Genomic DNA, 13760 nt, shown 5'->3' with positions numbered 1-13760 from the left:
TTGTAGCTAAATGATAAGGGATCTTTCTTTCTATGTATTCGCAGCACATTACACTTGTCTACATTGAGATTCAATTGCCATTCCAAGCACCATGCGTCGATTCGCTGCAGATCCTCCTCCATTTCAGCGCAATTTTCCATTGTTACAACCTCTCGATATACCACAGTATCATCCGCAAAAAGCCTCAGTGAACTTCCGATGTCATCCACAAGGTCATTTATGTGTATTGTGAATAGCAACGGTCCTACGACACTCCCCTAGGGCACACCTGAAATCACTCTTACTTCGGAAGACTTCTCTCCATTGGGAATGACATGCTGCGTTCTGTTATCTAGGAACTCTTCAGTCCAATCACACAATTGGTCTGATAGTCCATATGCTCTTACTTTGTTCATTAAACGACTGTGGGGAGCTGTATCGAACGCCTTGCGGAAGTCGAGAAACACAGCATCTACCTGGGAACCCGTGTCTATGGCCCTCTGAGTCTCGTGGACGAACTGCGCGAGCTGGGTTTCACACGATCGTCTTTTTCGAAACCCATGCTGATTCCTACAGAGTAGATTTCTAGTCTCCAGAAAAGTCATTATACTCGAACATAATACGTGTTACAAAATTCTGCAACAGATAGACGTTAGAGATATAGTTCTGCACATCTGTTCGACGTCCCTTCTTGAAAACGGGGATGACCTGTGGCCTTTTCCAATCCTTTGGAACGCTACGCTCTTCTAGAGACCTACGATACACTGCTGCAGGAAGGGGGGCAAGTTCCTTCGCGTACTCTGTGTAAAATCGAAGTGGTATCCCATCAGGTCCAGCGGCCTTTCCTCTTTTGAGCGCTTTTAAAATGTTTCTCTATCCCTCTGTCGTCTATTTCGATATCTGCCATTTTGTCATCTGTGCGACAATCTAGAGAAGGAACTACAGTGCAGTCTTCCTCTGTGAAACAGCTTTGGAAAAAGACATTTAGTATTTCGGCTTGTAGTCTGTCATCCTCTGTTTCAGTACCATTTTGGTCACAGAGTGTCTGGACATTTTGTTTTGATCCACCTACCGCTTTGACATAAGACCAAAATTTCTTAGGATTTTCTGCCAAGTTGTAGAAGTAACTTCTGGTGTATCCTATGGAAGCGCGTGGTGTCCCTTGTTATTCATCTTATATATTAATGATATTGCGGACAATATTAATAGTAACCTCAGACTTGTTGCAGACGATGCAGTTACCTGTAGCGACCGAGCGAGGTGACGCAGTGGTTAGCACACTAGACTCACATTCGGGAGGATGACGGTTCAATAACGCGTCCGGACATCCTGATTTAGGTTTTCCGTGATTTCCCTAAATTTCTGCAGGCAAATGCCGGGATGGTTCCTTTGAAAGGGCACGGCCGACTTCCTACCCCGTCCTTCCCTAATCCGATGAGACCGATGACCTCGGTGTTTGGTCTCTTCCACAAAACAATCCAATACCTGTAGCGAAGTACTATCTCAACGAAGCTGCAGAAATATTCAATCAGATTTCGATAAGATTGCTTTAAACGTTGACAAATGTAAAACTGTGCACTTCTCTAAACGAAAAAAATAGTATCTTATGAATATAGTACCAGTGAGTCACATGTGGAATCGGTAAACTTATACAAATCTGGGTTCAACACTTAGTAGGGATATGAAACGGAACGATCGCATAGCTCAATCATGGGTAAAGAAGGTAGCAAACTTCGGGTTATTGGTAGAATACTGGGGAAATGCAATCAGTCTACAAAGAAGATTGCTTACAAATCACTCGTGCGACCCATCCTAGAATATTGCTCAAGTTTGTGCAACCCATGCCACGTAGGACTATCAGGGGATATTGAACGTATACAGATAAGGGCAGGACGAATGGTCACAGGTTTTCTTTGACCCACGCGAGAATGTCACAGATTTGTTGAAAGAACTGAATTGGCGGGAACCATCCCAAGAACTCTATAAAACATTTAAAGAACCGGCTTTAAATGATTACTCTGCATATCTCCCCCATAGGGATTGTGAGGACAAGATTAGATTGATTACAGCACGCACAGAGGCATTTAAAGAATTATTCTTCCTGTACTCCATACGTGAATGGAATGGGAAAAAGCCTTAATAACTCATACCGTGGGATGTACCCTTTGCCATGCACTTATTAGTCTTTCGAAGCGTATCGATGTAGATGCAGATGCAAATGCACACAAACATTCACCGATTCCTAGGAGCCTGTGAGATCGATAATCCCTTCGCCACCCTTCAGCTGTGTTGCTATGCCTCTGCACTAGCGCCGTTTGTCGCATGTAAAATCTGAGCTGTGTCGGAGGATTTCCTATTCTGCAGGTGCCTGAGAATTGGTGAATACTTGTCTCTGTTCCGGTACATTTTAAAAGTGCATTTGGGACCGAGCGGGTTGCCGAATTGGGGGGGGGAGGGGGTTATTAGAGGGACCCTTTGCCCTTTTATTTACGAACATGTCAATCTCGCACCGTCCCCCTCACATCCACATGCCACAGAAGGGCGCGAAAAACTATTTTGATCGGTCCCTAATGATTTCACCCTCCATAGCAGAGGAAACATTTCGTTTGCTACAATCCAAAAGGACGAGATCGTGTTCCATGAGGTTGCAGCTGGACGATTTACGTAGAGGAGGGGGGTGGGGGGGGGGTATCAGCAGTGTCAAAGATTGTCGAGGACGTCGTCCTACTGCACATTATATGGTAAACTATCGTTTTTGGTGGCGAAAAGTATGAAAATGAATGTTCCAATTGAAAGGATCATTTCATTGACACCCTTTATGAGACCACTTGAGACCTCCTCTTGCCGATTCTGGGCAGCTGTCTGTCCCAAATGTTTTCCTCGTTACCCACATGAAACTCGTCTGATTTCAACACTGTGCATCACGGTTCCAACTTCCATCACAACAGAGTCAGGAGAAGGGGTGAGATGTGAGTAAGGGGAGGTGAGATGATCTTCTCACCGTGCGACACCTCCACGGTGGCGTTGGGTAGAATTGTGATGAAATTTTGTGCCATTGTGACACCATGAACCCACCCTCCACCTCACATGAACTCTGGCCTTGTTTTCGCCTCTGTCAACACGTTCTTGCTTGAAGCATCGTTGAGTCCGTGGGTGACGTCGCACGCTACCACGCTTCCGCACCATTGCAGAGAAAGGTAGGAGGCACTTTTGAGCCAAATTTCAGACTTCTGCGTCGTAATAGCAGCAAATGACAGGCTTTCAAAAAAGTTGCCCTTTAATATTGTTGGACAGTTTATTACTACCTGTTTGGTCTATCATGAAGCGTGAAGTGTGTATCTGTGTCATATGGATGATTGATGAGGATAGCTAGACATGTTTGGTGTGCGCAGCATCCAGCGCCAGGAGGGGAACCTGCAGTATGGGTACCGAGCGCACAGCTGGACGCTGGAGGATGGCTACACAGCGGACTCCGGATATGACACGTATCCAGAGCGAGCACTGGGCGCCGGCGCGCGCAACGGCATGTTCGTGCTCCTCAGAGCCTTTTCCTACGACCTAGACTACATCTGCAGGGGCCCCGTGCAGGGGTTCAAGGTAAGATTCCGGCCTGCGGGCTTTCACAAGTGAGAACTAAAGCGATGAGTGTGCTTTTGCGCTACGTGTCTTTTGTTTCCGATCGACATAATTTTCAACATCAGTCAAAGTCAATGTAGTCATACACTCAGGGAATGAGTGTGGGCGCAGACGCAGGAATCGTTCATCGCCGCTGTTGGTAAGGTCCTTCTGTAAGTGATTTTCCATTACAAAATTGTTAAGGCTTTCGTGGCCACTTGTAGACAAACTGCCCATTTGCTTTTGTCTCGGTTTCTTCGGCCGACGTTCGTCTGATGATTTTACTGAAGTTTCGCCAGCACCATTGGCTGGCACTGTCAAAGCTTCACCCTCTATTGCCAGTTCACCACCGGGATTGGAGAGTGAAGCTTTGACAATGCCAGCCACTCGTGCTGGCTTAAATGTTTCAAATGGGTCTGAGTACTATGGGACTTAACATCTGAGGTCATCACTCCCCTAGAACTTAGAACTATTTAAACCAAAGGACATCACACACATCCATGCCCGAGGCAGAATTCGGACTTGCGACCGTAGCAGTCGCGCGGTTCCAGACTGTAGCGCCTAGAACCGCTCTGCCACACCGGCCGGCCTCGTGCTGGTGAAACGCCTTCCTCTGACGTGTTATAAAGTGCTAAGTGTGTATCTGTGTCGTGTGGATGACTGACGAGTGCTTGTATGGTGTAGGGTTGGGTTTGTATTGTTATAAACGAAGGGAAGGAAGAGTGCGAAACCTAGGGGAAATGTTTGCAGAATGAATTTAACTCTGCTGCGAAGTGTGCACTGATTTGAAATTCCGTGGCAGATTGAAACGGACCAGGACTCGAACCTGTGACGTTTGCTTTTACGGACAAGCGTACTATCGACTGATCTACCCAATTATGACTCACATACGTAGTAGAAGAGGTACTACCGGAAGTGGAGCTGTGAGGGCGAGTCGCAGATCGTGCTTGGATAATCAGTCAGTTGAACGTCCCAGGATCGAGTCCCTGTCTGCCAGACACTTTTAACCTGCCATGAAGATTCACAAATTACACTACTGGCCATTAAAAATGCTACACCAACAAGAAATGCAGATGATAAACGGGTATTCCTTGGACAAATATATTATACTAGAACTGACATGTGATTACATTTTCACGCCATTTGGATGCATAGATCATGAGAAATCAGTACCCAGAACAACCACCTCTGGCCGTAATAACGGCCTTGATACGCCTGGGCATTGAATCAAACAGAGCTTGGATGGCGTGTACAGGTACAGCTGCCCATGCACCTTCAACACTTTACCACAGTTCATCAAGAGTAGTGACTGGCGTATTGTGACGAGCCAGTTGCTCGGCTACCATTGACCAGACGTCTTCAATTGGTGAGAGATCTGGAGAATGTGCTGGCCAGGGCAGCAGTCGAACATTTTCTGTATCCAGAAAGGCACGTTCAGGACCTGCAGCATGTGGTCGTGCATTATCCTGCTGAAACGTAGTGTTTCGCAGGGATCGAATGAAGGGTAGAGACACGGGTCGTAATCTGAAATGCAACGTCCACTGTTCAAAGTGCCGTCAATGCGAACAAGAGGTGACCGAGACGTGTAACCAACGGCACCCCATACCATCACGCCGGGTGATACGCCAGTATGGCGATGACGAATACACGCTTCCAATGTGCGTTCCCCGCGATGTCGGCAAACACGCTTGCGACCATCATGATGCTGTAAACAGAACCTGGATTCATCTGAAAAAATGACGTTTTGCCATTCTTGCACCCAGTTTCGTCGTTGAGTACACCATCGCAGGCGCTCCTGTCTGTGATGCAGCGTCAAGGGTAATCGCAGCTATGGTCTCCGAGCTGATAGTCCATGCCGCTGCAAACGTCGTCGAACTGTTCGTGCAGATGGTTGTTATCTTGCAAACGTCCCCATCTGTTGACTCAGGGATCGAGACGTGGCTGCACGATCCGTTACAGCCATGCGGCTAAGATGCCTGTCATCTCGACTGCTAGTGATACGAGGCCGTCGGGATCCAGCACGGCTTTCCGTATTACCCCCCTGAACCCACAGATTCCATATTCTGCTAACAGTCATTGGATCTCAACCGACGCGAGCAGCAATGTCGCGATACGATAAACCGCAATTGCGATAGACTACAACCCGACCTTTATCAAAGTCGGAAACGTGATGGTACGCATTTCTCCTCCTTACACGAGGCATCACAACAACGTTTCACCAAGCAACGCCGGTCAAATGCTGTTTGTATATGAGAAATCGGTTGGAAACTTTCCTCATGTCAGTACGTTGTAGGTGTCGCCATCGGTGCCAACCTTGTTTGAATGCTCTGAAAAGCTAATCATTTGCATATCACAGCATCTTCTTCCTGCCGGTTAAATATCGCACCTGTAGCGCGTCATCTTCGTGGTGTAGCAATTTTTAATGGCCAGTAGTGTATATATACAATCAGCTACTTGACATCCACGTCTGGGTATATGCCTCACGATCTTGATCTTATCTTGCCACTCAGAATGCAGCAGAGAATTCCTCAATCCATCTACAGTCAAAGTTATGTCGTCGACTCCAGTCTCACTGCATACGATTGTTGAGTCAGTGCTGTCAACCCACGAGCGTAGAAAGGTGTACTTACTGTTCTTCTGCTGGGGACAGGTGCTGCTGCACAACCCGGCGGAGGTTCCGCGCGTCAGCCTGCAGTACCTGCGCGCGCCGCTCAGCCAGGAGGTGGTGGTGGCCGTCAAGCCCAACATGATGACCACCAGCGACGGGCTGCGCTCTTACTCGCCGCACCGGCGCCAGTGCTACTTCCCGTACGAGCGCCACCTGCGCTACTTCAAGGTCTACACTCAGCAGAACTGCGAGCTCGAGTGTCTCACCAACTTCACACTCAGCCGCTGCTCCTGCGTGTCCTTCCACATGCCACGTGAGTCATGCGCACACCAGCATGCACTACAGTCGACAGCTGCACAATCCGTTTACATGTAAGAGCATAAGTTTGGTAGGCTTTTGTTGCCGTTGTCATTCATAATAAAATCTTTTTACAAGGGAAGTGGATAGGCCTTGAAAAACTGAACACAGATCAATCGAGAAAACAGGAAGAAGTTGTGTGGAACTATGAAAAAAATATGCAAAATATACAAACTGAGTAGTTCATGCGCAAGGTAGGCAACACCAAGGACAGTGTGAGCGCAGGGGCGCCGTGGTCCCGTGGTTAGCGTGAGCAGATGCGGAACGAGAGGTCCTTGGTTCAAGTCTTCTCTCGAGTGAAAAGTTAACTATCTTTATTTTCGCAAAGTTATGATCTGTGCGTTGGCTCATTGACGTCTCTGTTCGCTGTAATAAGTTTAGTGTCTGTGTTTTGCGACCGCACCGCAAAACCGTGCGATTAGTGGACGAAATGACGTGCCTCTCCAGTTTGGTCGCAAGGTCGTAGGTCAACCGATTCCTCCACAGGATAACACGTCTGATATATTCTATACGACACTGGTGACGGCATGTGCGTCACATGACAGGAATATGTTGTCGACCCACCTAACTTGTACACTTGGCGAACGGGTAAAAGATTCTTCTACCTTGCCCTATTTAGGTTTTCTTGTGGATGTGATAATCACCCCCAAAAAAGTGATGAAAACATAAGAGTTTGTCACATAAACTGCAACAAATGAATGAAACAGTTTCACAGTCGCGCAGTTTTCCCTATGCTCTGTCAAAACATATGTTTTTAACGTTTTCAGATTTTGTGTGTACACCGCCAAATCCTGCATATGTCCAAGCAAATCTGAACACGTCCTGGAATTTTGGAGAGCGAAGTTGATCATGTGTGAGTGCCTGAACTTTGATAACTGACACACGTTCACGTAAACAATACTGCTCTGTGTACCTGTGCAGCTTCGCAAAATCATAGAATCTTTTCAGAAAGTATTTCACTTACCGAAAACCAAACACTTCTAACGGTTGCACAAGGAATGGTAATCAAGTCTACTCTCACACTAAAATTGTCTGAAAATCAAAAATTAAACTTTTCACTCGAGGGAAGACTTGAACCAAGGACCTCTCGCTCCGCAGCTGCTCACGCTAACCATGTGTTTTTTTTTCAGTTTATTGGTCATAACATTCCACAGTAGGACGGGAACACGGCGCTCCTGAGCTCAAACTATCCTCGATGTTGCCTATCTTGCGCACAGACTGCTCAGTTTGTATATTTTGCTTATTTTTTTCATAGTTCCACACAATTTCTTCCTGTTTTCTCGATTGATCTGTGTTCAGTTTATCAAGGCCTATCCACTGTGCTAACTTATAACTAAATCTGAGGGGGGTGCGATGGGGAGGTTCCCTTGTTAGTAGTTAGGCAGAGTCATATTTCTCTTCAGATGTCTTCAATGGCGTTTCGATCGCTATGTTGGGCTCTTCTTTAGGATTTCACAGGTGCCCATTGATGGCTGGTCTATTTTCCCGGGCATTTTCGGAAATGCGGGGTTACTGGGTGAAATTTTTCAGGCTGCCGTTGGTGGGCCACCGACACCGAATAATTACTGGGAAGCAGATATTCAACGAGAAACTTGTCATGTCGCCTCAGTGATTTGCTGGTAATGTTCCTCGCTGCCGACCCAGGGAGAGAGGCACGACAGCCTCGAAGAAGAAAGTCGAACATTCGTGGTGGCGAACCGAACCAGATGGCACATTGATGTTGATGATCCTGACGCCACCAAACTGACAGCCATATCTCTGGCATCCCGGCGAGAGGCAACTGCATCAGCGAGGATACCATCACGTAAGAGAATCGCCATCCCACTACCAGTAGAGTAGGGCAAGCATGGGAGACACATACTGTAAAGCTGTGGGGAGCACAAAAAGTTGTAGAATGCACCTCCTAAAGGAGGGCAACTTCAACATCCACAGCATACAGCATTTCACGAACGAATACCAGTTTATGGCGCACATGAATGGATTGACAGTGACAGTGACCGTGGCTATGCGATGAGTTAGAAAAGCTGACATCGCCAGTAGGGAGGACGACGCAAAAGCGGAGGAAGCATGGGCAGCTCCGCATCAGGACTCCGTGGAGGGGCACATCACTGTGGTGGGGAGGCGCTGTTCTCACTAAAGGGGTTCCATCGCTCTGCAAACCTCCAGAATGTCCATCCCCAGCTTCAACTTAGCCTACCCAGGAGACAGACATCTCACCAGGCCAGTTCAATGGCACACTGTCAGAGATGCGCCCGCAGGTAGCGTCAGGCACAAAAAGATGGACAACCACTTCAGACACATGGTAAGATCAGTGGCCGTAAGTGGATGCTGACTGGAGACAGAGGTGACAGAGATGTTGCATCATCTGGTGTCAGGTTGTCCAAAGACAGGGCATCGTCTAAAAGAGGGTGCACAAATCCGATGGAGGTAATCATCAGAAGAGGTATGGCACTGCCTCTTCCGTTTCCTCGGCGTCTGTTGCTTCCTAAAATATTATTACATGTTAGACGTCGGACAGCTGTTGTCTAATATGAGGCCAGACAGCAGAAAAGCAAATGTTGGTAGAGCTCTATGATCAAACCATGGTCAGGACAAATGGCTTGCGTCTGCTGACAGCCATCGTTCATTGACACTGGTTCGGACGGCAGTTTAGGAGAGACAAGCGAAACGTTCATAGCATCGTCGAGAGGAGTCGAAGCCAGTGCCGACTGATTCAGAGTGGGCGCAGCAGGCAGCCTCGCCATGGACACGTAAGATAATGGTAAGACGTTTGGCCCTGCAGAGAGAGGACATCTCTGATTGATGTCTGAACCAATCTACGTCAGAGACATTCAGAATGGACTTGGCATTCCTGGCTACAACCGGGTTGGCCAAGCGATTCTAGGCGCTACAGGAACCGCGTGACCGCTACGGCGCAGGTTCGAATCCTGCCTCGGGCATGGGTGTGTGTGATGTCCTTAGGTTAGTTAGGTTTAAATAGTTCTAAGTTCTAGGGGACTGATGACCTCAGATGTTAAGTCCCATAGTGCTGAGAGCCGTTTGAACCATTTGAACCACCCTACATGACAACAGTCCTGCAGCCGGCAGTAACGAAGTGAGAAGGCACGTATTTCGTTAGTTCACTTTTTATCTGACAGTCACGATTGAAGACATGGTAGATATCGAATGTCTTCGACGTTTCAGCAGCGTGGCTGACGTTGTTGTCATAAGGTTTAAAGGTGGCCACCACAACATATGACGGCACCTCAAATGGGAGTTCGAACACCCTCAACTTTCAGAGGCCAAAACCAGCATGATCAATGACGACAGACCCTATATGGCCGTCAGAGTACCAGAACTTGAGATAGATAGCATGGCTCCACACAACATCGGTGCACAACCCTTATTCGCCAGCTTTACGTAGACAGTGGTCCCCAAGACCGAAAAATGGATTCCAAGAACAGCTTGCGATAGGGAGACGTATTTCTTTCCATATAAACTGTTCTACTTCATACGCTTTTGGTCGTTCAATATCCAAAGCAAAAGTTAATTTAAACGTGGCTTGGCGAGAGGAAAATGCCATGATGATCGATGAATTTGGACACAGAGATAAGCCGCTATGCGATAGTAAACAGAAGCTCTCGCTCGCAAGTAGCACGACAGATGAGATACATTGCGGACAGCAGACTGACCGACAGAGCTACCCAACCACGACTCACGACCTGCCCAGCTTTACTTCCACCAGTACCCATCTCCTACGTTCCCAACTTCACAGCAGCTTTCATACGATCTCTGGTGTCTTGACAGTTCTTCCCTGGTGGTACCAATAACCACTACTACTGCTTGGGTAGCTCAGTCGGTAGACCACTTGCCCGCAACAGTTCGAATAACAGCCTAGCACACAGTTTTAATCTATCTGAAAGTTTCAAAGCCACGTTTAAAGCAGGGAAGGGGAAGCTAATACTTTTCTCTCTCAGCACCAAAACACCTGCTTTTCTCAGCCATCATCTTTCGCAGAATGGAAGAACAGCCTCTGTCCTCTACACCCCTCGTTTACAGGTTTAAAGAAAGCATGACGTGAACATATGTCTTACATCCGTCAAATGGCTAAGAAAGTAGCATACATCAATTACTTAAGTATACACGTTAATGAGTGAAGTGCACATTGAAAACAGAGAAGCATACACCCTTTGAGACAAAATAAGCAGAAAGAACACAAAAAATAAATATTGATTGCAACAGGTTTGATTCCATGTGGAATCAGACTGTGAAGCAACTGCACATATTTTAAGAAATAAAGACTACAGCAATCAGTCGAAAACACTGTTTACTGCAAATCCAGACTTTGGAGGCTTTGTAGCCTTCTTCGGTGCAGTAAAGGTAAATAAAAACTTTGGAACCACTTATACGGTGTGGTTGGAAAGACTGAAAAACGTGTAAGGTTCAAAAATGGCTCTGAGCTCTATGGGACTTAACATCTATGGTCATCAGTCCCCTAGAACTTAGAACTACTTAAACCTAACTAACCTAAGGACAACACACAACACTCAGTCATCACGAGGCAGAGAAAATCCCTGACCCCACCGGGAATCGAACCCGGGAACCAGCGCGTGGGAAGCGAAAACGCTACCACACGACCACGAGCTGTGGACAAACGTGTAACGGTTTTGCAGGATAGGCCGTGCTGAGAAACAACTGTTAAGAAAAAAATCGATATGTTGCGCCGTTTCCGAGTTAATTAGTATTGAAGTTAGCCAGCCAGGCCATTGCGTACGCAGACCCAAGCGGCCCGCCAGAGACGGTGTCAAAATGGTTCAAATGGCTCTAAGCACTACATCTGAGGTCATCAGTCCCCTAGACTCAGAACTACTTTAACCTAACTAACCTAAGGACATCGCACACATCCATGCCCGAGGCATGATTCGAACCTACGACCGTAGCAGCAGCGCGGTTCCGGACTGAAGCGCCTAGAACCGCTCGGCCACAGCGGCTGGCGAGACGGTGTCGCCAAACATGTTCTTAGTTTAGCTTCCAATAACCGAACAATGACACAAAAATTGGACAAGGGACTGTAGTAAGGGTCGAACCAGAGCCAAATGCTGAGCAGTCTTGTATGCTCTCATCTGCGCTATGAGAACAGCTGGCTGGCCACTTGAATTTGCGTTTGCAACGGTCTGATTGGCTAACTTCAATGCTAATTAACTCAGAAACGGCGCAACGTGTCGAATTTTTTTCTTTAGAATTATTTCTCAGCACAACCAACCGTGCTACACACTTACAACATTTTCATACTCTTTTTCGCCACTTTGAATATACACATAGTCTCAACTGGACTATCCGAGGTGTCAAAGGCTGAGTTCACACTCGCATTAACTTACGTTTAGTCTCTGAAGATGACTGCATAGTGACCGAGATATGGATTTACAATAAAGATTATTTGTGACTGATTGCTGTAAACGTTATTACTGAATATATATTTTAGCACGGATTTCTTCAGAGAGTTCGAGTTCGTGTTTTTTAACTAGCTGTTACGGTGTTTTGGTGAACCTATCTCTGTGAGTACTTTATGTGTCTTTGTTCTGCTGAGTTGTGTAGCGTGTACTCTGTGATCGCATCTAGTGGCAGTTAGATGCAATGTCGCTCATAGTGAATGCATGTTGATGTATTGGGTTTGTATGTGTTTCAGGTACCGAGGAAACGCCAATATGTGGCTCTGGCAGTACTCCATGTGTGCAGAAAAGTGCTGGTAAGAAAGTACAGCATATCGAGAACCACTCTTTTGTACAGAACTGTGTTCCAACACAATAAACATTGTTTCGCATTAAAAAAAAAAAGTATCACAGCTTTCATATGCTGTCAGATACATGTTCGTCTTGAACATGTAAGTTGCAATATTTGCATGACCCCACTGGTGCATAGTCGTAACTTACTTTTAGCAACCACTTGCATTATTTCCCATTTCGCCTGAAGTATGGTGTGTACTGGAATAGCGCCATTTCTTTTACGAAAGATAACAAGAAAAGTACACTCCTGGAAATTGAAATAAGAACACCGTGAATTCATTGTCCCAGGAAGGGGAAACTTTATTGACACATTCCTGGGGTCAGATACATCACATGATCACACTGACAGAACCACAGGCACATAGACACAGGCAACAGAGCATGCACAATGTCGGCACTAGTACAGTGTATATCCACCTTTCGCAGCAATGCAGGCTGCTATTCTCCCATGGAGACGATCGTAGAGATGCTGGATGTAGTCCTGTGGAACGGCTTGCCATGCCATTTCCACCTGGCGCCTCAGTTGGACCAGCGTTCGTGCTGGACGTGCAGACCGCGTGAGACGACGCTTCATCCAGTCTCAAACATGCTCAATGGGGGACAGATCCGGAGATCTTGCTGGCCAGGGTAGTTGACTTACACCTTCTAGAGCACGTTGGGTGGCACGGGATACATGCGGACGTGCATTGTCCTGTTGGAACAGCAAGTTCCCTTGCCGGTCTAGGAATGGTAGAACGATGGGTTCGATGACGGTTTGGATGTACCGTGCACTATTCAGTGTCCCCTCAACGATCACCAGTGGTGTACGGCCAGTGTAGGAGATCGCTCCCCACACCATGATGCCGGGTGTTGGCCCTGTGTGCCTCGGTCGTATGCAGTCCTGATTGTGGCGCTCACCTGCACGGCGCCAAACACGCATACGACCATCATTGGCACCAAGGCAGAAGCGACTCTCATCGCTGAAGACGACACGTCTCCATTCGTCCCTCCATTCACGCCTGTCGCGACACCACTGGAGGCAGGCTGCACGATGTTGGGGCGTGAGCGGAAGACGGCCTAACGGTGTGCGGGACCGTAGCCCAGCTTCATGGAGACGGTTGCGAATGGTCCTCGCCGATACCCCAGGAGCAACAGTGTCCCTAATTTGCTGGGAAGTGGCGGTGCGGTCCCCTACGGCACTGCGTAGGATCCTACGGTCTTGGCGTGCATCCGTGCGTCGCTGCGGTCCGGTCCCAGGTCGACGGGCACGTGCACCTTCCGCCGACCACTGGCGACAACATCGATGTACTGTGGAGACCTCACGCCCCACGTGTTGAGCAATTCGGCGGTACGTCCACCCGGCCTCCCGCATGCCCACTATACGCCCTCGCTCAAAGTCCGTCAACTGCACATACGGTTCACGTCCACGCTGTCGCGGCATGCTACCAGTGTTAAAGACT

General features: G+C 47.6%; 1 protein-coding gene across 1 annotated transcript in view; it reads left to right on the top strand.

The window, feature by feature from the left end:
* LOC124595668 (pickpocket protein 28-like) overlaps nt 1-13760 on the top strand; it is a 126388-nt gene that overhangs the window by 85511 nt on the left and 27117 nt on the right. The window contains exons 6-8 of the mRNA XM_047134514.1: nt 3372-3576; nt 6245-6515; nt 12225-12284. Coding sequence (XP_046990470.1) covers nt 3372-3576; nt 6245-6515; nt 12225-12284 — 536 coding nt within the window. The remainder of the gene's footprint in view (nt 1-3371; nt 3577-6244; nt 6516-12224; nt 12285-13760) is intronic.

This window comes from Schistocerca americana, chromosome 2 (assembly GCF_021461395.2).
Source record: "Schistocerca americana isolate TAMUIC-IGC-003095 chromosome 2, iqSchAmer2.1, whole genome shotgun sequence".
Lineage (NCBI taxonomy): Eukaryota > Metazoa > Arthropoda > Insecta > Orthoptera > Acrididae > Schistocerca > Schistocerca americana.
Note: the sequence above shows the minus strand (reverse complement) of the source record. Positions and strands in the feature narration are given on the sequence as shown.